At 40.8% G+C, this 22,839-nt stretch overlaps 1 protein-coding gene across 2 annotated transcripts in view; it reads left to right on the top strand.

Moving 5' to 3' along the window:
• The window catches only part of MED23 (mediator complex subunit 23), a 151,868-nt gene extending 134,469 nt beyond the window's left edge, over positions 1-17,399 (top strand). For both annotated transcript variants that reach the window (XM_073627286.1, XM_073627285.1), the window contains 4 exons: positions 9,316-9,530; positions 11,372-11,492; positions 13,146-13,277; positions 14,337-17,399. In XM_073627286.1, the coding sequence (XP_073483387.1) occupies positions 9,316-9,530; positions 11,372-11,492; positions 13,146-13,277; positions 14,337-14,510 (642 nt within the window). In that variant the 3' untranslated portion in view covers positions 14,511-17,399. The remainder of the gene's footprint in view (positions 1-9,315; positions 9,531-11,371; positions 11,493-13,145; positions 13,278-14,336) is intronic.
• Positions 17,400-22,839: the final 5,440 nt, after the last annotated feature.

The following is a 22,839-nucleotide window of genomic DNA, read 5'->3' as shown; positions in this document are numbered from 1 at the left end:
CTGGTTCGGGGCATATAAATTCACCAATGTGCATGAAAAGTCACCCAGGCTGCCTCTTATAAACAGAAATCTACCCAAAGGGTCAGCTAGGAGGTCCTCAACTGAAAATGCGGTGCCCCTTCGGAAACCAATAGCCACACCTTTCGCCTTAGACACATCTGATAGGCTATAATACCAATTTGGATAATGGTGATCAAATAATTTAGTATGCGTAGTATGCGTTAGATGGGTTTCTTGCAGGAAGATGATGTCTCCCTGCATACGTCTTAATTCTCTATATAACATGTGTCTTTTGCCTGCCATGTGCAGACCTCTCACGTTAAGTGAGATTAGCTTAGTGTTGGCCATCAGGTCCCTAGGGGGGCTATACACATGAACAACATTTGCAAGGCTGGCATGGGTAATTCAAGGGGGAGGGGGAAGAGGAAAAGAAGAGGGGAGGAGAGAAGAGCGAGGAAAAGGAAGAGAGACAGAAAAAGAAAAAAGAGACCCAGGAGGAAAACATCCGGGATCTCCGTCATGTAGAAATAACAAAAAACTGCACGCAAACTTTTGCGGTGCAAAAACAGGGGCCCCGTGTGGACCCTCCCAGCCGCGCGTCCTTCCCCGAAGGGTCGTCCGCGCCACCAAGGGGATCCCCCCGTCGCCCCTAGATGGGGGGGAAAACCCAACTCGCACATTGATGTACGTGTGGCCAATTCGGATCCACACACGTGATCCGGCGCCAGCAACTTCAGTGCAATGAAGTTAAATAACCCGAGCTGTGAGTAAGTCAAGTCAGTCAACCAGCTCATATATCTCTAGTAATCGTTATTAAATGTATAACGCGAACCAATTAGAAACTTTAATCAAACTGCTGAAACAAACAAACAAAAAAAAAAAAAAAAAAAAAAGAAAAAAAAAAAAAAAAAGGGGGGAAGAAAAAAGCTTCCAGAAAAAAGAAAAAAAAAAAAAGTTGTTTTCCTTCCCTTTTCTGTATGTCTGACCAATAGAGACAATAGCTGAGCCCGATACTTAGCCTACTGCGACCTCCTTTGAGCTTTTAGCAGTCAAATGCCTTCAGATTGCCTCATCAGTGGAGCCCCTATGAGCGGGGTGACGTTTACGGGGAACTTTCTGCCATTGATCTTCGGTTGTGAATGAAGGCGATCCAGGGATGCCATCTTGCCATCCAGGGAGTTCAGGTGGTTCAATGCTGAGATCCATACAGAACGCCGGCAAATCTTCCGGGAATCGTAGGATCGCCGTCTTTCCATTCCTTTGAGCAATCAGTGCAGATGGGAACCCCCACCTGTATGAGATGGCGGTATTACGTAGTTTCTCCGTGAGGGGTTTTAGCGCTCTGCGCCTCTCCAAGGTTTCCCTGGCTAGGTCTGGAAAGAAGGACAAGATCGCTCCGTCAAAGTCCAGTGACTGTGCCTCTCTTGCTTTCTTCATTATAATCTCCTTCTCCTCATAGTAATGCAGTCTGCATATAATGTCCCTTGGCGCATCAGTGGACAGATTGCGTGGACGGAGCGCTCTATGTACCCTGTCTATCTTTAGTGAAAGATCAGCTTGGTTCCCCAGCAGGGTATTAAAGATGCCGCGGACAGAGGCTGCTAGGTCGTCATCCCTGGTCGCCTCTGGAAGACCCCTGATACGAATGTTGTTCCTCCTGTTTCTATTCTCTTGGTCTTCCAGCCTGTATAACGCCATTCTGTGCGCAATATACAGACTTCGTGTAGAGGATTTTAAGTCTCTAATGGCGGTGGTGTGTCTGTCTAGTCTCTGCTCCGTCTCCTCCACGCGCTCAAGGACTTGTGCTAAGTCTGTGCGAACGGCTGATAGTTCTTTCTTGATTACCTTTTCCAGGCCCGATAGCATCAGGGCAAGGTCTGATTTAGTGGGGAGTCCGCTTACTAAGTCCGCTACTCTCGAGCCCTCTCCCGGGCTTCTCTCCCTGTCTGATCCACACGAGGAAACCGGAGAGCGGTGTCTTGTCTCCGGCCTATGGCGAGGGGCGGAGCTAACACTCATCCCACAAGGCGAGCGGCCTAGGCCGTCTGACTCACCAGGGTCTTCAGGTTCGGTAGCGAGATAACGCTTGATAGAGCTCGTCGGAGCGGTTTTTTTAGCGTGGGATTTACCCGACTTCTTGCCCGTGCCTGGCATGTGTGCGGAGGAGTCGTGGGTTATGTGTAAAAGTAAGGATTCCAGTCGCTGGCGCCGGAGCTCACACGATGCGCGTCCTCACCGTCTCATGTCCAGGCCACGCCCCTTAATATCATTTATATCTGCTTGCGGTTAAGCTTTTTTTGTATGCATAGAAGCTTGCAATGCATAGTATATATGAGCGGTCTCCAAATTTCAGCCCTACAGCTGGATGCGGCCCTTTGATTGCCTTTATCTGGCCCTTGGGGCATTATTCTTCCCACTGATTCGAGACACTATTCTGCCAACTGACACCATCAATGGGGTAAAATTTTTCCCACTGACACCAATAATGGTGCACTATTCCTCCCAATGATATCAACAATGTGGCAGGATTCCTCCCCAACACCAAATATATTGATGTTTACTCCTACTGATGCCAGGAAAATTTTCACTTCCGCTGGCCTTAGCCCAGCCCCCCTAAAGTCTAAAGAACAATAAACTGGCCCTTTGGAAAGTTTGGAGATCCCTGGTATTTATGAAATAATAGTTTTCCAAAAATGCAGGGCAGGGCAATTGCACTCTAAACATGCAGTCCATCTCTTTGTGAATCTTTGTCAGTGTCAATAACGGCTAGCTAAGAAAGCTTGATGACATTTGTTTGCCAGAACAATAGAACAGTGAAATAGAGTGCATAAGAGCCCTTTCACACTAGGGGGGTTTGCAGGCGTTATTGCGCTAAAAATAGCGTCTGCAAACCGACCTGAGGGCTTTCACACTGAAGCAGTGCGCTGGCAGGAGAAAAAAAAAAACTCCTGCAAACCGCATCTATTCACCGCTCCTAAACCGTTCCTGCCCTTCGAAAGCAATGGGGCAGCGCGGCTATACCGCAGCTATAGCGGCGCTATGCGAGCGGTTTTAACCCTTTTTCGGCCGCCAGCGGGGGTTAAAACCGCACCGCTAGCGGCCGAATACTGCCGCAAAAACGACGGTAAAGCAGCGCTAAAAATAGCGCTGTTTTACCCCCACCGCCCCAGTGTGAAAGGGGCCTAAGTTATTAATGTTTTCTTTAGCTTATTCATGTTATGTTTTTATTCATTTGCTGTTTCTTTTTTTTTTTATTCTTTGGTTATTTTAGCATGATCATTTTCTCTGTATGATTAGGTTTGTTACAGATTTAACCACTTCCTTTTTTTTTATTTATTTTTTTTTTTTTAGGATGTCATCTTTTCATTAAATAACCTTTTTGTATTTGTCCTGACATTTTTTGTTAGGAAAGACTGCAATGTCACGTAGGACATTAATTTTGCAGCAGATCTGGATACATTTTTAATAGATTTTAAGCTAGCTCAGCTTTCCCCTGCTCAAATATGACAACTGGAGTTCACAGAAAATCTTGTTTGAAATTATTAGGGGATTTGCTAAATGTGGAGCACTGTTTAATATCTTACAGAGCATTCTTGTTGACCTCCCTGTAGCAAGATCAAGATGCCCATGAGCTAAGACTTAACTCTATACGCCAGGCGTAACTAAAAATGTGTGCTTCAAGAACATACACTCCTGGGGCACATCACAGCCTGGGAAACCTAGTACAATTTTAAAACCGTGTTGGAAAGTATAAGTATATAAAGTGTTGCACTACATTAATCAGTTCCCACCCAGGCCATTCCTGGCATTTCTCTCCTACATGTGAAAAAAGCATAATTTTTTTTTTGCTAGAAAATTGCTCAGAACCCCCAAACCTTGCTAAATAAGTTTTTTATATATATATATATATATATATATATATATATATATAATATATATTATGGCGATGCAATTTTTTATGTTATAAGGTATTTGTGCTTTTTTTTCCAACACAATTTTTTGGTAAAATATAATGTTACGCCGAGTAAATAGATACGAAACATGTCAAAATTGCGCACACTCATAGAATGGCGCCAAACTATGGTATTTTTTTTAAAAACCGCCATAGGGGACGCTTTGAACATTTTTACGGGTTACCCATTTAGTTACTGAGGACGTCATTGTGCTAGAATTATTGCTCTCGCTATATTGTTTGCGGCGATACTTCACGTGTGGTGCAAAAACCGTTGACCTATGTATGCGTTCGCTTCTGCGCACAAGAACGAGGAGCTAGGGGTGCTTTACGTTTTTTGTATTTATTTATTTATTTATATATTTTTTTTTTTTCATTTTTACAGCCTTATTTTATTTTATTTATTTTTTTGAAAATGTGCTTAGTTTTCTTCACGTACACAAGAAAACAAATAATAAACTAGAAAAGCCACAATTTCTGGGGAAATTGTGAAAAGTGTTCTTGCCTCTACAACTGGAGTGGGCGGAGTAACTGGGTGGAGTGGCTTGAGTAACTGTTGTGTGGTTGGAGTGGCTGGAGTTACTGTGAAAAGTGTTAAAAAGCTTAATATTTTAAAAAGTATAAATAGTAGTAAAAAAGTTGATGACGTCCCCTCATTAGCTGAACATTTTTTTTCCAAAATTTTTTTTTTTTCAAAAAAATTTTTTTTCAAAAATGATTTTTTTTTATTTTCAAAAATAATTTTTTTTTTCATGGGGCGGTCATAATGTTTTGGCTGATCATGGGGTGGTCATAATGTTTTGGCTGATCATGGGGTTGTCAGCTTTTGTCACCTCCCACACTAGTTTTGAACATTTCCCCATTCATTCCTATGGGACCAATTTTCCGCAAAAACGACGATATTTCGTGAAAAATTTGGTGAAACGTTCCACAAAGTAATAGCACACCAATTGGGAACAATCCGCATGTTTCGGTATATTACTGTCTATGTAGTTTAAAAGCTGTGGGAGGAGTTAGGGTGGTATGATCATGGGGTTGTCAGCTTTTGTCACCTCCCACGCTAGTTTTGAACATTTCACCATTCATTTCTATGGGACCAATTTTGCCGCAAAAACGACGATATTTCGTGAAAAATTTGGTGAAACATTCCACAAAGTAATAGCACACCATTCAGGAACAATCCGCACGTTTCGGTATATTACTTGTCTATGTAGTGTAAAAGCTGTGGGAGGCGTTAGGGTGGTAAATTTGGCTATAATAATATATATGTGAGATAACAGTAAGTAGTCTTGCTATGCAAGAACACTTAAAAAACAAAGTAAACAAACCAAACTTGAATATAAGAAGAACATGCTACCCACGCAGGGGTGCTAGAGAAACATTAACATCTTTATGGCTAATGTATGTACATGAATTACAAAGGTATGTGGTTGAGAAAAGGGTCATTGTATCAAATAGAAATGTACAATACAATATAACATCGTCCCTGGATATGAGCTAACCCTCCGTGAGTGGCTCCATCCTAGTTGAGGAAGGAGGAACTCAAGGAAGCCGTGACCGTGGCAGTGAAGCGACCAGTCACGATGATGCCATAGCAGGATCAGCTAACCACTTTGACCAAACCTGATCATACTTCTTAGGACAACCCCTATTCACATAGATATCCTTATAGAGTCGGAGACTATTATTTATTAAGCTTTTCCAAAAGGAGATTGAAGGGGGGGCCTGTTTCTTCCAATGTAACGCAATAGCTTTCTTGGCATAAAAAAGGAGACCAACCAGTGTTCTTTCTGCAGTAGTAGGAATCAGGTTTTCTATCACACCCAGTAATGCAGATCTCCGTGGAGAGGGGTATTGTAGGTATCAATACCATATTGATGACAGACAACACCTCTGACCAAAACCCAGTGATAACCGGACAGGACAAGAAAACGTGGGGAAAATCCCCCAGGGAGTGGTCACAACGCCAACACTATGGAGGATGAGAGTGCCGCATGACATGTAGCCTGCAGGGTGTAAAATAAGCCCTATGGGCAGCTTCCGGCCTCCCAGGGTTATAGAGGTGGCCGGGGACCATTTGGTCCATGGTCAGCTCTGTGGTGACCCGCCACCGGATCGAATGCTGGGCTCTCCGATCACACAGTAGAGCCCAGAGAGACACCAGAGAGCGGTGGGGGGGACGTCCCCTCCCGCTGCCTGTGAAGGCAATCCAGCAGCTAATCAGCTTCTAGGATGGCTTTTACATGAGAGGGAATCACCGGCTGAAAAGATAGATACTTTTATACCGGGATGTTGCTGCAGGCATCATCCCGGTATAACTACTTCAAGTCCAGAACATCTTATAACTGCCTATGGGCGGTAGTGGTTAAACACTCAATTATGCAATAATAAATCATAGGGTTACGTAAAAGTGACCATAATATCTTACTAAAGGTTCGGGTTTAAAAAAAAAAAAAACATATCATACTTGCCTCCACTGTGCAGCTTGTTTTGCACAGAGTGGCCCTGAACCTGCTCTTCTGGGGTTCCTCGGCAGCTCTTGCAGCTCCTCCCCACATCAGATAACCCCCTGGGAGAAGTGCTCTCCTGTGTGGTTACCTTGTGGGCACGCTCCCGAGTCCAGCATTCGGCATCCGACTCTGCCCCGCCCCCCGGTGCCCGCGTCATTGGATTTGTTTGACTGCAGCGGAAGCCAATGGCTGCGCTGCTATCAATCTATCCAATCAACACCCGAGAGCCCTGGCCAGAGAGAGAGAGCACATCCCCGTGGGACAAGTTCGAGGGTTCAGGTAAGTAAAACGGGGGGGGGCTGGGCTGGTCACTGACACGTGTTTTTTCACCTTAATGCATTAAAGGGGTTGTAAGGGTTCTTGTTTTTTCACCTTAATGCAACGATGCATTAAGGTGAAAAAACACGAACCCTTACAACCCCTTTAATATACTCAATGCTCCTATATAATGTGTGTGTGTGTATGTATATGTGTGTATATATATATATATATATATATATATATATATATATATATATATATATATATATATATATATATATAGCAAGGTTTGGAAGTTCTGAGTAATTTTCTAGCAAAAAAATTGACTCTTTTTTCACATGTAGGAGAGAAATGCCAGGAATGGCCTGGGTGGGAACTGATTAATGTAGTGCAACACTTTATATACTTATACTTTCCAACACTGTTTTAAAATTGTACTAGGTTTCCCAGGCTGTGATGTGCCCCAGGAGTGTATGTTCTTGAAGCATACATTTTTAGTTACGCCTGGCGTATAATTTTTTTTTTTTTTTTTTTTATAAATTCCAATGTGTTTGTGAGAGGATGCCACCAACACTAAACTATTACAAATCACACGAATGGTCCATAACATCCAATATATGCTTGCAAGTTGATCCACGTGCATCAAAGTGATCTCTTTCAGCATGAACCACCACCAATCACTCTCCACGCTCACCCTAATTTTGGACCTTACAAAAGTCACAATGCACTTTTTCCTCTTTAATGGGTCAATAATGGTTGCTCCAAATCACCAATTTCATATTCAGATTGATCTCTCCAGAGCTCTCTATATTTATCTGGCGGAACAAGTAAGCTCTCCACTGTCGCACTCAAAAAACATAGCAACCACACATAGTGTTTTATCACTTAAAAAAAAAATTATATATTTTTTAAACCTTCATAAAATGCACCCACAATGTTGGTGCACTAATCCACAGTAGTGCACCATCTTAAAAACGAATGAATTACATATGCAGGTGTGCATGCCCCCTTTAAGGGAAAAAAAAAATCACAGCATCAAAAAATTCCAGTATCGAAGTCGCTCCTTCTTGTTACGTGATGATGTCACTAAGCCCTGCCCTAATGCGTTTCGTCACTTCATGTGACTTCTTCCCTGTTTGGAAAGTGAGTAGTAATGTGTAACATAGCTCTGCATAGATTTGCATATAAAATACAATAGGCTGCGCTGCTAATAATTGACCGTGATCATAATTGATAAATGCGACCCAATACCACTCTAGTGTAAATAAAATATAAGAGAATATATCAATAATTGCTAAAAAAACTTAGATCACATAAATTCAGACATTCAAGTGAAAGAATTGTATGATGGAGAATAGGAATCAATAACCAAAAGATTATAATAAGTCCTTTCTTCAAACAGTGTGAGGCATGCAAGGATTGTCTCCCTAGGGAGCGTGCCGTTGTGAGAAGTTCCTCCACCTCAAATTAAATCAGCCCCTTACCGAATCCATAGATCTCCTGTCACAGAGATCATGCGAGCAAGTGGCTGTGTCCCCCAGCCACTGGGTCTCTGATAGGATGTGTTTCACAGGTCACCACTCCAGGAAATCAACTCAGTAGAGGTGTTAACGCTCACATCACATAGATATGCATAAAAAAAAGATGCTCCATAGCGTGATACAGTAAACGTTATTAAAATAAGAAAGATAAGAGATGCACTTACAGTATGTGTGATACAAATTTCGCCTTTAAAAACAGTTTGCGCCGGCCGGCTCTCAGCTGCTGCCCGTTTCTTCCGGGATCAGCGTGGTGTGGTGGTGACGTCAGCACGCCGCTCCTCCCTACGCCGTTTCGACAAATCTGTCGTCTTCCTGCCTCACACTGTTTGAAGAAAGGTGTCTTTTTCCCTCTATTAGAAAGATTTTTACCAACAAGGACTCTTATCCTGAGTATATGGACTTATTATAATCTTTTGGTTATTGATTCCTATTCTCCATCATACAATTCTTTCACTTGAATGTCTGAATTTATGTGATCTAAGTTTTTTAGCAATTATTGATATATTCTCTTATATTTTATTTACACTAGAGTGGTATCGGGTCGCATTTATCAATTATGATCAGGGTCAATTATTAGCAGCACAGCCTATTGTATTTTATAGCTTTTGAGGTGGGGGTTGTCTCACATTTAAGGCTGCAGCAGCATTTGGTTTCTTTTTGTTTTTTCACTAAACACACTTATAGCATGGTTATTTGACTTAAGGGATAGCGCAGTATTTTTTCTGAGTTTATAGATTTGCATAGATTTGTTGAAGCTTCAGTTGAGCTCTGCTGTTTGACAAGCATTTGTTCGGTCATTATGTAGCAGTGTAGTGATGTATGATGGTTTTTTTTTTTTTTTTTTTTGCCACAGTTTTCTTTGCTAATAAATAGTGCTTGGTTTAAAACAACAAACTTGGCATAGTACATTTAAAAAAATAGCTGTTTTTAAAAAGTTCAATCTGAAATTTTAATTTCACATTTTTAGTATGGTATAAATGAGTCTCTTGCTCTTACAAGCATTAGATTATTAGTCTTTAAATGTTTTGTTCGTTTTTTTTTTTTTTTTAAGGAACCCTACTGGATAGTTCTGCATGACCGCATTGTTAGTGTGCTCCAGAGTCCAAGCCTGACCTCAGAGACGGAGTGGGTTGGTTATCCTTTCCAGTTGTTTGATTTCACTGCCTGTCACAAGTCTTACTCAGAAATGAACTGCAGTTACACACTGGCTCTGGCGCATGCTGTGTGGCATCATTCAAGCATTGGGCAACTGTCACTCATTCCAAAGTATGTACAAGTTCTACTGTCGTCACTATGCTTGGTTGTGAAATACAGACTGTGATGAAAGTAACGCAGAAGTGGAGGTTTTAAAGGGAAAATGAATATTGCAAAATCTTTATGATCATAATCAAACCCATATGTTAAGTTTGAAAATGAAATTGATTTAATGCATGTTTCTCCTCTGCTAAAGCCCAATTTCATCTACAATTTGAATTCTTAAAAATAATAATTATGCCAGCTGTTGAAAAAAAATAAAAAAAAACACAGCTCTCTGATTTTTTTTTTTTTAACAGAAAAAGTTTATTCAAGTTTCAATGTGAACAAAGGTATGCAGACAGCTCCCTGATTTTAGGCACTGTGCCCCACAGATTCACTGCTACATCCAGGGGGAATGCTTCTCATAGTTAATAAACCCAATTCCTGTGAGTCTTGAGCATCCTGGACCTTCCCTTGGGAAAGATGAATAATGAGGAAGGGTTCAGGTGCAATTGGCCTTCCGGTTTTTGATGTCCCAGTCAGCAAATGTTTTTGGGTGTCTGCTTTCTGGGATCAGCTGGTTTGCAGCCACCCTAATACTTAATGTGGTACCTCTGCCCAGACTATGAATATCTACATATTTTCATATTTCTAGCAGGTAGTAAAAGCCACCCCTAACTTCTCTATCTTCATGTACTGTCAAGTAATTCGCTCTCATAGCTCACAACAAAAAGTCTATTCATGTTTCACTTGGTTTTTAACAGTATACAAACTTTTTCTGTATGTTTAAATTACAAGGATGGCAAGTTGCCAGGTTTCTGCTGTTTCTGCTTTCTGTTTTCATTACCTTATTTTGGACCTAATTATGTCATGCAGTGCAGGCAGATTGTTGAAGGAACTGTCAGGGTGCTGTACATAGCTTCCTAATAAATTACAGCACCCTTCCTTTGTACTACACTCAAGGGCTCTCTGCCCTAATGCCAACTATAGCCTATGTCTTGCAAAAAGTTATGCAAATATCAAATTGTCTTCATAGATGGCTGTCAATTTAGAGGAGTTCTGTGTTCTCTAGACAGACTGTATTTTCTTGCAGTTCATCTAATGTAACGCCCACATGTGATGCTGAGCCTCCATGGTTTCTGAAATCCAATGAATAAAAGGGGCAGCCAGGGACAGTCAGACTGAAAAAGAAAGAGTTAGATGATGCTGGAAGTCCTCCAGCCAGACAATTAAGTTAGCTTTTTCTAGCTTGTTTCAGCTCTCTAATCCACACAGAGATGCTCACAACTTTGCACTGAAATCTTACTAAGCATTTGTAGTACAGGAGATGAGCCTGTACAACTGTGCAAGACTGCAGGGAGGTCAGAAGTTCAGTTTTAAGTATTTTTACTGCTTGTCTAGAATATGTAAATACTTGTCTTTGCACATATTAGATATGAGTGCTGCTGCAGTCAATCAAATCCTGTGAGCAGAGAGTGGGGAGCAAGGCCGAGCCACGCTGTGTGTTTTAATGGATGCACACAGCTCAGCTTGGGGTCGAGCCTGCAGGTGCCATCGTAGGAAGCAGCTTACTATGGTGGCACACAGTGATGAGGAGGAGCCTAGAGTGCCAAAGGGGGGAACCCCAGGAGAGGAGGTTTGGGTCACCCTGTGCAATACCATTGTATAGAGCAGGTAAGTATTGTATATTATTAAAAGACATAGCCTTTACAAACACTTTAAAGGATCGACCAGCTTACTAGGCAGGTGGATTGTTTAGTGTTCAACTATATGTTCACAAACTAATTTGCTTCATCTTGTTCTCAGTTAAACTTTCAGCACAATCATTTACTTTGGGCCCTTTTGTTTTTTGTTTTTTTTTGTTTTTTTAGGTTCCTCCCAGAAGTTCTCATACCCATTGTGAAAACTGAGTATCAGTTGCTATATGTCTACCATTTAATAGGGCCATTCCTTCAGCGTTTTCAACAAGAACGGACAAGGTGCATGATAGAGGTAATGGCCTTTTGTTTGGCCACATAAGGCACTCCTGCAAATGTTGTTTAGCCCAGGTTCACACTGAGCTGCGGGAATTAAGCCGTGCAAGTTCAGCTGAACTTGCACGATTTCACTCCCGCATGTCAGTCCCGATTTCGGCCGTGATTTCAGACATCTATGCGGGTTTCTGCACAGATGTCAACGGAAATCAAACCCCGAAATCACAAAAAGTAACAGAAACAGAAACTACTTTTTGAAATCGGTGCGGCGCTGCAAATGAGGTGTCGCACCGATTAGGACGGTGCCATTGTCGGCAATTGCCTCCGATTTGACATGTCAAATCACACCAATGTAAGCCAGGGCTTAAGGTAAAAAGAGAAGGATGAAAACTGAAACTGTGTACAGTCATTAGTTGAATACACTAAGGCTAATTTATCACACCCATCAGCTGAATCTTTAGAAGCTGGCATTCAAGCTTATAACCAAATCTAATGGTTTTCTTGCTGTACATGTATCAGCCTGTAGGGGGACACCTAAAGGATAGTTTTTTGGTTTTTTTTTTTTGTTTTGTTTTTTTTTTGTTTTTTTTTCAGTGCAAACACATTTGATTCTGTTAACAATATTTATTGTATGTGTCAGAAAATAAATAAGAAAAACGTTCAGGTATTCATATCTTCAACCTTTTTGAGAGTCAGGCTTAAGATATCAACACCACTAGCAACTGCCCTTATTTGCTTAGATGGGAACAAGACTTTAATTTTGTGTACTTTTCCTTTACTTGGTGGTGGTTGTTAAGCCACTCTGACCTCTGTGTGTGTCTTATAAAAAAAATGCTGATTATACTTGATTTCAGAGTGGCGCTCATGTGATCGGCTGGCTCTCTCCTCTCTCCGTCTGACAGCTGCAGCAGGCGGGGCCGAGATTCCCCCGCTGACGTCAGTCCTGAGAAGACTAGAGCTGGCCGGTCACTTGAGCGCCAAGCGGCACTCTGAAATCAGGTATAATCACAATTCTTTTTATAAATAACACACACACAGGGCCACACAGGATTAAGAGACAGAGCGGATAATATGAAAATGTAGATGTTGTTTCAGCAGCAGGAGGGGGGATGGGCACTGTCACTAGCTCACAGGGTGGGGAGGAGGGAGAGCAGAGAGTAGAGCAGACAGTAGTGCTGCAGATGGAGGCACCTAAACTGACCATGGTGTCAGGGCTCAGCAGCCATGATAAACCGTGTTCAGTTTACAGGGGAAAGGGCAAAACCAGGCAGAATCAGCCAGGTTTTTAGGTGATACAGGGGGCCAAATTACACAGCACAAACACTGTGCTGTATAATATGCTTTAAAGGAACAAGATCCTCCTTTTAAGGGTAACAAACGCTTTAACAAAGGCTAGTAGATTGGTCTGTGCTTGTGGTGGTGTAGAGAGGGAACTTTGAGAACTCCCACTGTTAGAGGGAACCTTCCTGATTCTCTTTACACTTGAAGCTTGAATAATTTAAATTAATGTTTATATAATTCATACATGAGTTGATTTGAATATATTGTGTAGATGATAAACAGAATTATTATTTTTATTGAACCTCATAACTGAAAATCGTGGTTTGTGAAAAAGAGCAAATTATAATGTCTATACTGTTTCATAAAATGTATATTCTTTATGCCACTGTAGATTGGCGTGGCGTTTTATGAGATGCTGCTGAATGTAGATCAGTGTAGCGAGCACCTGAACTTTGTTGAACCCATCTGTGACTTCCTATATCACATGAAATATATGTTCACTGGAGACAGCATTAAAGACCAAGTAAGTAGAGTTCTGTTTTGTATTAGGATATGGCAAGAAGCATATGATGTTTCTTCAGTATTATTTGACAGTTATTGTCCATAAGATTATAAACAGAGTATTTTTATACTTGGGGATTCCCAAATGAGAAATTAACCATTTCCCTAGCAAGCTATAGCTGAAAGACAGCTACAGTGCAGCTCCCCAGTTTTGAAAGGGAGGTCCATTGACTTTCTCCCAGAATCGTGCCTCCCACATGACCCCTGGGATGAGCATCGGTTGTGGTCCGTGACCTTTGGATACAACTGATCACGGTAAAGGGCCAATCACCCCTTTACCATGTGGTCAGCTGTGTACAGTCACATGCAAACAGACTATCTGATTATCGGCAGTCCTTTCCTCACACACTGTGTCTGTGTATAGTAAGGAGAGCTGATAACTGGCAAGGCTTGACAAGGCACAGTGAATACATTCTTTACACTGATTATCAGTGCAGCCTATCAGTGCCGCTTATCATTGCCCGCTCGTGCCGCCTCATCAGTGAAGAAGAAAAATAACGTATTTTATGACAGAAGCTAAGAAACACTTTTTTTTTTTTCTTCAAAATATTTGCAAAAAATAAAAAAACCCAGTGGTGATATGTGGCAAATATGTTTTTATATAAATTTGTGTGCAGTCTGCAGTTCTTCTTTAAGTACCACCAAAAGAAAGCTCTATCTGGCGCAAAAAAAAAAATTCATATGGGTACAGTGTTGCATGACTGCACAATTGTCATTCAAAGTGCGACAGCACTAAAAGCTGAAAATTGGCCTGGGCAGGAGGGGGGTAAAAGTGACCTGTATTGAAGTGGTTAATCTTTCCTAGCTCAGAAAGCTACTAGGGCCATAATCCCCTTGGCAACAGACTGGCGATTTGTTAAAGTAGCTCGATCATCACGCCATAATTCATGCTAAAAAGTGGCAAAGTCAAAGTACTTAAGCAGACTGAATCTAATGAGTAGATTGTGGAAATTAAAATATTGGGGTTTATTAATGTCTCATTTTAAAGTGTATCTCGCTTAATCGTGACTCCTTTCTTTAGGTGGAAAAGATCATCTTCAATCTGCGACCCGCTTTAAAATTACGCCTGCGGTTCATTACTCACATCTCCATGCAGGAACCCGTTCCTGCACCTCCCCAGCCAGTGAACAGTGGATCTCCAGCCCCCCAGACCAGCCAAGTGCCTGTTAATGTTACTATGCCTGTTGCACAATGAAAAGCCTGTTTTATTTTTTTTCTCTGAATTTAAGGAAAGTCATGAAAGAGATTGGAAATTTGTTTTGTAGCTTAGAAGACGTTTTTGCCCACTTTTTGGATAAAAAAAAAAAAAAAAAAAATTACCTTTTGCTACCAGAAACCTATTGTGAGTTGTCTGTTTTACTTTAATGATTAGGTAAGGGGACACTCCGCTAACCGGTGCATGGAAGTTTGGACTCTTATACCGTGTACAATGCTTTCATTTGATTCTGATTCACAATTCAACGTTTCATCTGCTGGCATCTGGATAGAGAACTATTGATTTCTTTCAGAACATTTTGACCTGTACTTTTTGTACTTGTATACCATGCATCAAGAACACACTGTGTCCGTGTATATATTTGGTTTTCTCTGTTTTTGTTGTATAGTTTGTATAACCTAATACTGAAATGTATGTCTTTTGAAACTGACAATGTAAACCCAAAAATAGTTTGTTACAAAGCTAGTCACTTCTTTTTTTGCAAAAAGGCAACTCAAATCCTAAGTCTAGTCAATATGTACAGGTGCATCTCAAAAAATTTGAATATCATCCAAAAAGTTAATTTATTTTAGTAATTTAAGTCAAAAAGTGAAACCAACATCAGCAGATGATATGTCTCCCCAAATCATCGACTGTGGAAAGTTCACACTGGACCTCATGCAACTTGGATTCTGTGCCTCTCTACTCTTCCTCCAGACTCTGGGACCTTTATTTCCAAATTGAATGCAACATTTTCTTTAATCCGAAAAGAGGACTTTGGATCACTGAGCAACAGTCAAGTCTTTTTTTTCTCTCCTCCTCCAGGTAAGGCTCTTCCGGCATTCTCTGGTGCAGGAGTGACTTGACACAAGGAATGCGACATTTTTAGCCTATGTCCTGAATAAGTCTTTGTGGTAGCTCTTGAAGCACTGACACCAGCCGTAGTCCACTCCTTGTAAATCTCCCCCAAATTCTTGAATGGCCTATGCTTCACAATCCTTGCAAGGCTGTGGTTATCCCTGTTGCTTGTGCACCTTTTTCTACCACACTTTTTCCTTCCACTCAACTTTCCATTAATATGCCTGGATACAGCACTCTGTGAGTAGCCAGCTTCTTTAGCAATGATCTCCTTGTGGAGGGTGTCGGTGACTGTCTTCTTGACCACTGTCAAGTCGGTAGGCTTCCCTATGATTGGGTAACCTACTGAACCAGACTGAGACCCATTTAAAGCAGGGGTCTCAAACTGATGGCCCTCCAGCTGTTGCAGAACTACAAGTCCCATCATGCCTCTGCCAATGGGAGTCATGCTTGTAACTGTCAGCCTTGCAATGCCTCATGGGAATTGTAGTTCTGCAACATCTGGAGGGCCACCGGTTTGAGACCCCTGAGTTAAAGGCTCAAGAAACCTCTCCAGGTGTTTTGAGTTAATTAGCTGATTAGCTAATTATATATATATATATATATATATATATATATATATATATATATATATATATATATATATTCAATCACTCTGTGCGTAATGAATCTATATAAAATAGGAGTTTCACTTTTTGAATTGAATTACTAAAATAAATTAACTTTTGGATGATGATCTAATTTTTTAAGATGCACCTGTATCTTAGTTTTTGGATGAAGTCAGATGAATAAAACCTCCTGTCTTTCTGAGTTTTTATACTGCTGATAAAGCAAAAGGTGAGTGTCCTGAGACTCCAGTACTGAGCTGCAAGGAAGAGAAAAATTTAAAGTTTGTTTGTTTTTTTTGTTTTTTTTTTTTTAATTCCAAGATTCTTTATTTGATCATTAAGGTTACAGCCAAAAAAAAGCGAGAACTTTTAATCACTTTTTCATTTCTTTTCTTAACTCTTTGCCTGTCTGAGTTGACGTGAATGCCACCTTTTGCTGTACGGTATTTATTTTTCAGTTATATGCAGGCTCTCCTAGGCTACCACGTTTTGTTATGCATGCTGGTATCTTGTTTACGCAGATTCTTTTCTCAGTCTGTTCTTTTTAATCATTGACTGCATTTGTTATGGGAATATTTTCCATGAATTCTCTTGTGGTCATAAGGACAGGAAACAAGGTGAAATCTGCAGCAATGAAAACGCCTATTTCGTACAAATGGGGAAGGGCTAGATTTTTATCAGGGTTTTTTTTTAATATTGGTTTGGAAATTTCCCTTTACTATCCCATAGACTTTGGTCACTGGAACAAAAAGTGAGGGTAAATCTCCCAGAGGAGATTTTTGGCAATAACTTTCTCTCTCTGAAATACTAGGGATGAGAAGATGAGTGCTAACTTTTGCCCATTATGAAGTCTCACTTTTTTTTTTTTTATTGTGCTCTGCAATAAATTATCTGCATGAGAAGGGACAATTTTGCCTTACAAAAAGACTGTTTAAGATTATTCCAGATTAACTGTTAGGTAAAATCCTGGTACAAGAAAGGAGTCCACTTGGTTGGATATGGTCTGTTTTCATGCAAGTGCTTTTAAATGACAGGAAAACTCAAAGCTGACTGCCTTATTATACTTAATATAGTTCTTCTTGATAGGTGTATCATCCACCACCATCAGTTTTGTATATCTGACAACATTGGAATTTTGTCCTGTGTATGGTGAAACTCGAACATTTGTGTTACTATAAATTCAGATGACTCTGAATGGTGTTGCAGGTGAGGATAGACCCTCAGAATTGTCATTTAGATTTCATAGGTGAAAATAGTTCTGAGAATTGCACATTCATCCACATGTACATTTACAGTTTGGAAGACTTGTGTGTCTAAGCAGATGTTGAATTTCTTCTTTTTGTTTTAGAAGTTTGTATATAGTTATTTTGGACTTTAATATAAATGTAATTAAGGTTTTATAATAAACAAACATAAACAGTGTCTTTCATGTCGTAAATTATTGTATATTGATTTTGTTTTCTGTTTTAATTTGCATTTATCCATTTCACTTTGTTCTTAAAGTAGAACTACAAATAAAACTTTTTTCAGTCTACGATAAAGTGAGGAAGAGTTGAGGCCTATTAAAAAAACTGGCATTGGCAATAAAGACCTAACAGATGTTCTAACCCTTCCCTTTTTCTGATCAAAACTGAGAAAGATTACAATTCCAGTTCTGACATTATAGAGTGACTGTTGAAATGTCATTACACAAATGATGTACTTGCATACAATATACAGTTACATGTGATCTGTTCATATATATATATGAAGATATATACACATATCAAGCAATGGTCTATTTCAATCAATTTGACAGGCTAATGGAACAGAGAAACATGGGAGGTGCCTAAAGAGATATTCAGGTTGTATGCATGATGCCAGCCTACAGATTTATGACATTTATGAAATGTCCAACATTTTTACACAGCCCAATTTGTGATATATATAAAAACTAAAAAGTGTTTGTAAACCCTAAAATGAAAAACCCATATATGCTTTCTATTATGCCTACTGATTAATGAGTTATTGAGCAGGATGCTGAAAAATAGCTGCTCATCCCGACAGTTCCCTGAGTTCCTGTTTCAAACTGACAACGTTAGCCATGATGGCATGGCCCTCATAACGTGGTCAGTTTGTGTTCCTTGTGTGCCAGCTAGGAGATATAGAGGGGGGCGAACCTATGCTCGACATCCTCTAGCTACTGTAGTCTGTGTAGTGCCATGCCTCCTCCCAGCCCTGCTCTGCTCATAGACAGCAGAAACTCCCTATAGTGCATACACGGGGAATGTTCTTCTCCTGTATCTGAGCTGTCAGCCCGTAATCACACATCTCCCCTCCAGATGGATTAGGATCAGTTGGAAGCAGTTGTAAAGTGTAGAAAGTGTGTGAGAACAGTTGCAGGAAGAGATTGAAGCCGTTGTTACAGATGAGGGAGGACTGCAGACTGGCCAGACTCTCAGCTGCAGTGAATGTAATTGGGGCACTATGTGAGGGGGAGATCGTCTGCAGGAGTTGAAGAAAGAGCTGGATTGCAAGTGATTGGAGAAAAGGGAGGGATGTAGACTTTTAGCAGAATCAAGTGTATGTTTGGGCACTGTGTAAGGTGGAGTGGAGATCGGCTGCAGGACAGGAGAGAGGAGCTGGCCAGCAAGTGATTACAGAGGGGGAGGAGAGCTGCAGGCTGTGTGGAATACATATACGAGACTGCTATGCAGACAGGAAATGTATGTCCCTGTTGTGTGTGACTTCAGACGCTGCCTGCTCACATACTAGTGGGACACGCCCCCTCTAGAGGAGGAGAGAACTGATGGAGGACGATGCAGACACGTGATCACAGGATAAAACCTCATTAAAAGGTTCAAAACAGTTTATCTTTCACACAGCTACAATTAAATTTTGGTTTTCACATGCCATTTCCTACATTAAAATGTACTGTGCTTGTACTGAGTTAACATGCCCTTTAAGTCAATGTGAATGGGGATTGCTCCTTTTTTTCCACAAGAGTAAGAAACAGCAGTGCACTTAAAATGTGAAGACAAAACTGTGCAAGTTTTGCAGGTCAAATGCACCTGTCAGTGAATTGCAAATGCTCTCAGAAGCACCTCAAACTGATGTCAAGAGCATGCTCATCGACACAGGCCCTTAGTCAACTTCAAGTGCTACTATTATGTCCCACACTTCTTGCAACACAAAATACTGATGAAACAAGGTGGAATATATATTTTATTATGGACCATTGTATTTATTGTAACAGATCAATCTGAAGCAAAATAAGAATCTATAAATTAAAACTCTGAGGCTTATTACAAATTTAGTATGAGAAGTTTGTATTAAATCGGATTGCAGATAACCGAGAGCTAACCAGTGATGCTTGAACTATAAATTCCATTTTCCCTTACTAGCCTTCATCATACCCACAGAGACAGTCTTTGGCCTACATAGCATACTGTGACTTCTAGTTACCCAACAGCTTGCAAGCCCCCGATTCATAAACTTGCTACATGAGCTTTTTTATCCCCCATGTTCAGAAATGTATTTGACATTTATATGCTTAAAGTGGACCTCCACCTAAAAAGAGAAGTTCTGCTTTAAGGACTACTCATCCCCAAATATGCCACATTTGGCATGTCAATTTTTTTGGGGGGGGGGGGGGCAGGTACCTAGTTTTGACATGTACCTGCTTCCGCTCGAGCCACCTAGGCGCCTCGAGCAGAAGTTCTCTCCCCCTCCCTCCTTGCAATCTTCTAGGTTAAGTCGCAGGTCCCAGAATATTGCCTGACCAATTGGGAGTCTCTGTGCGAAATGCGCTGTGTGCACCCGGCTGTAAAGCTGCCGGCGCTGCGGAGAGGCTAGGGAGAGAAGCGGGGCTTTGGGCGGTCACATCACTAGACTGTGGAACTCCGCTTTAAACAGGAACTGCAGACTGCTCACATAATTTGTAATAAAAAACATCTTTGCCATTATATATTATTACATATATACTGTGATTCTGTACTTGCCAAATATGCTGTAGAAATCTCCCTGCACTAAGTCTGGCTGCAGCCATTTTAACTTTGGGCAGCTGAAGCTGCTGCCTGTTCACTTCCTGGATTTACAAAGAGACACAGACACTCACACCACTGCTTGCCTGCACATTTCTCCTATCTGGATCTCTGCAGTCTCCTGTTGTCTCCACCCTCATCCAGTCCCCACCAGCTCTGCAGCTCTCCTTGGCTCTTCTATAACTTATCCTTTCTCCACTCTCCTGCCCCCCTCCCTTCCTGGCAAACTCTCACAAAGTGAGAGAGGGAGAGCTGTGCATGATGTCATTAGCTTAGGCAAATTGCCAGACAAAGAGAAACTGGGCTGTATAATGTATTTACTGGCAGAAAAAAAATGTCTTACTATCCAAAGTTAAAACATGGGCAGAAGATTTAATAGATGGAAAGATGAAAAAAATGACTGAAGGTCTGCTTTAAGTACTAAAAGGTCTGTGGATGCTTTGTTAATCTCATTGCAACTTTGCAAATTACATCAGAAGTGGCCAAACACCCAAGAAATCAATGATCTTGTATAGATCACAAGTTCTACCACTGTAACGTACCAACAGCCTTGTTATGTGGTAAATCACTGTCACCTTTTCATAAAATGCAGCAATATTATAAAATAAATGCAGGCCTGGCGTGGCCAAATCCACTCACATAGGTAGTCATGTACATAAAAATCAGAGCTGGTCCTTAAGTTCTTCCCACTGGTTCGAAGTCTTCTCACTCAATGTTATCATACGTTGGCTACATTTCAAGAGCGCATGCAGAGGCTACCATTATGGTTTTAAAAATGAAAATTCCTAATAGTCATGGCTCATGAGTCTCAATACTTTGAGTCACTGAGTTGGCTATCAATTTTCAGAACAGGAAAGTCACCTAAAGAGACATTCTTATCTGCAAACTTGTTCAGATCAATGAAAAGGCATTGAAATCAAACAATTAGCAGGATGGGTAACTATCATCTTCAAAAGGAAAGATCAGCATGTTCGCTTCTTTGAAAGGATGGTACCATAGATAGGTACTCAGACAACCGTATGGCTTGCCCACACACTGGCTGAAATTGGAGAAGGTTACATTGTCTCTGCTGATAATCATACCATGTATAAGGCAGTGGCGATTTATGCAGCAGAAGGATGTCTGCCAGGGTTTTCAATTCTTGGGTTGAAGGTTAATGGTATACGCCTAACGTGGATGTCTTTGTTGTGTAATGATTTCTTATGCAGTACACAGCAGCCAGGTTTATGTGTGCATACTCTTAAGGCCAGTGGTTGTCAGTGTTTGGAATTAAGGGGGGCTTATTTGCCATACTTTGCAGTCCATAAAAGTATCAAAGGGGTCCACATAATCAGTATTTATACTGCTGCAGAATAATTCAGAGACGGCTAACATGTTACAGGTGGTGTTATGGCTTGAAAACCTGACTCCGAAGACAGAGATTGTGGACATGTCCTGCAAGAGCTCACTGCCATTAGAAACTTTTTACCACTCCTAATACTAAGGACCACATGTGGAACTTGGCCCCCAGGAATGGAAGAGGGCTCTACTGTAGTCTCTTAAACATTGCTATACAGTTATTGTTGAGGAACAGCACTAGTATCACCTGTTATTTGTACAGTCTCTTCTTTGTGCCCATTCATAAGATCTGATAGAATATTTCAGTATTTTATGCATATATAGTTTTGGCCTTCAACCATTACATTATCTATGGCAAGGAAAAAAAAAAAGAAACTGACACATTGAGGTTGATTTACTAAAACTGGAGTGTGCAAAATCTGATGCAGCTGTGCATATGGTAGCCAATCGGCTTCTAACTTCAGCTTGTTCAATTAAGCTTTGACAATAAGCCCAGGATCACATGATTTCCCTCCCGCATGTCAGTCCTGATTTCGGCTGTGATTTCACAGACATCTGTGTGGGTTTCTGCACAGATGTCAATGGAAATCGCACCTCAAAATCGCAAAAAGTAGTACAGAAACTACTTTTTGGAATCGATTAGGACTGTGCCATTGGTGGCAGTTGCCGATTTGACATGCAATTCGATATGTCAAATCGCATGTATGTGAACCAGAGCTGAAACCTGGAAGCTGAGTGGTTTCTATGTACAGTTGCACCAGATTTTGCACTCTCCAGTTGTAGTAAATTAACCCCAATGGATACAGCCCTTGCTACTCGGGGACTTGGCTGCTTGCGTAAACCATTCTGCTGGATTTAGCATGTTTGCACTCTTTTTATTATGTGCACACTTGTGGATACATTTATTGAACTCCGTTTATCATTTGCATTTAGCAAAAGCCATTCTAACCCCACAGTCATAGATAAAATTCAAAGTTTAATTTTACAGCAGGTTTGAAGGATATGAAGCAAGTCAGAAGATTTCTTACATAAAGTGAACCTGTCATGGCCTAAAAAATGTCTACATCAACAGCAGTGCATGAGTGTTTTATATCTAATTGTCGTGATATTAATTATTTATTGACCTTATGACACCTCATTGGATTCTAGGCCCAGTCTGAACATAGGGTCCTGACTTTTCTCCAGGCTGGCACTAAGCCAATAGTCTGAAAGCGAAGAGCCTCAGTAGTCTGTAGAAGCGTTGTGACTTGACAGCTGATTGGCATAGGAGTGGCTAGAGTCATCCTGGGCAAAAATAAAGGCTCTGAAATCCAAGTAGTCTCCACAGGCAGGCAAGAATTAATTTGAAGGTGTTACAGGTACATGTAGGTATCACAAATTAGTGGTAAGCAATTTTTCAGGTCAGAACAAGTATATTTTAAGATAAATTAGACCTAGCTATGACTACTGAAGAGTTATTACGTTTTCAATGCACATTCTTATGTACAAGAACACACTAGACCA

This window comes from Aquarana catesbeiana, linkage group LG04 (assembly GCF_042186555.1).
Source record: "Aquarana catesbeiana isolate 2022-GZ linkage group LG04, ASM4218655v1, whole genome shotgun sequence".
In the NCBI taxonomy this organism is placed as follows: Eukaryota; Metazoa; Chordata; class Amphibia; order Anura; family Ranidae; genus Aquarana; species Aquarana catesbeiana.
This window is presented reverse-complemented; position numbering and strand designations above follow the sequence as displayed.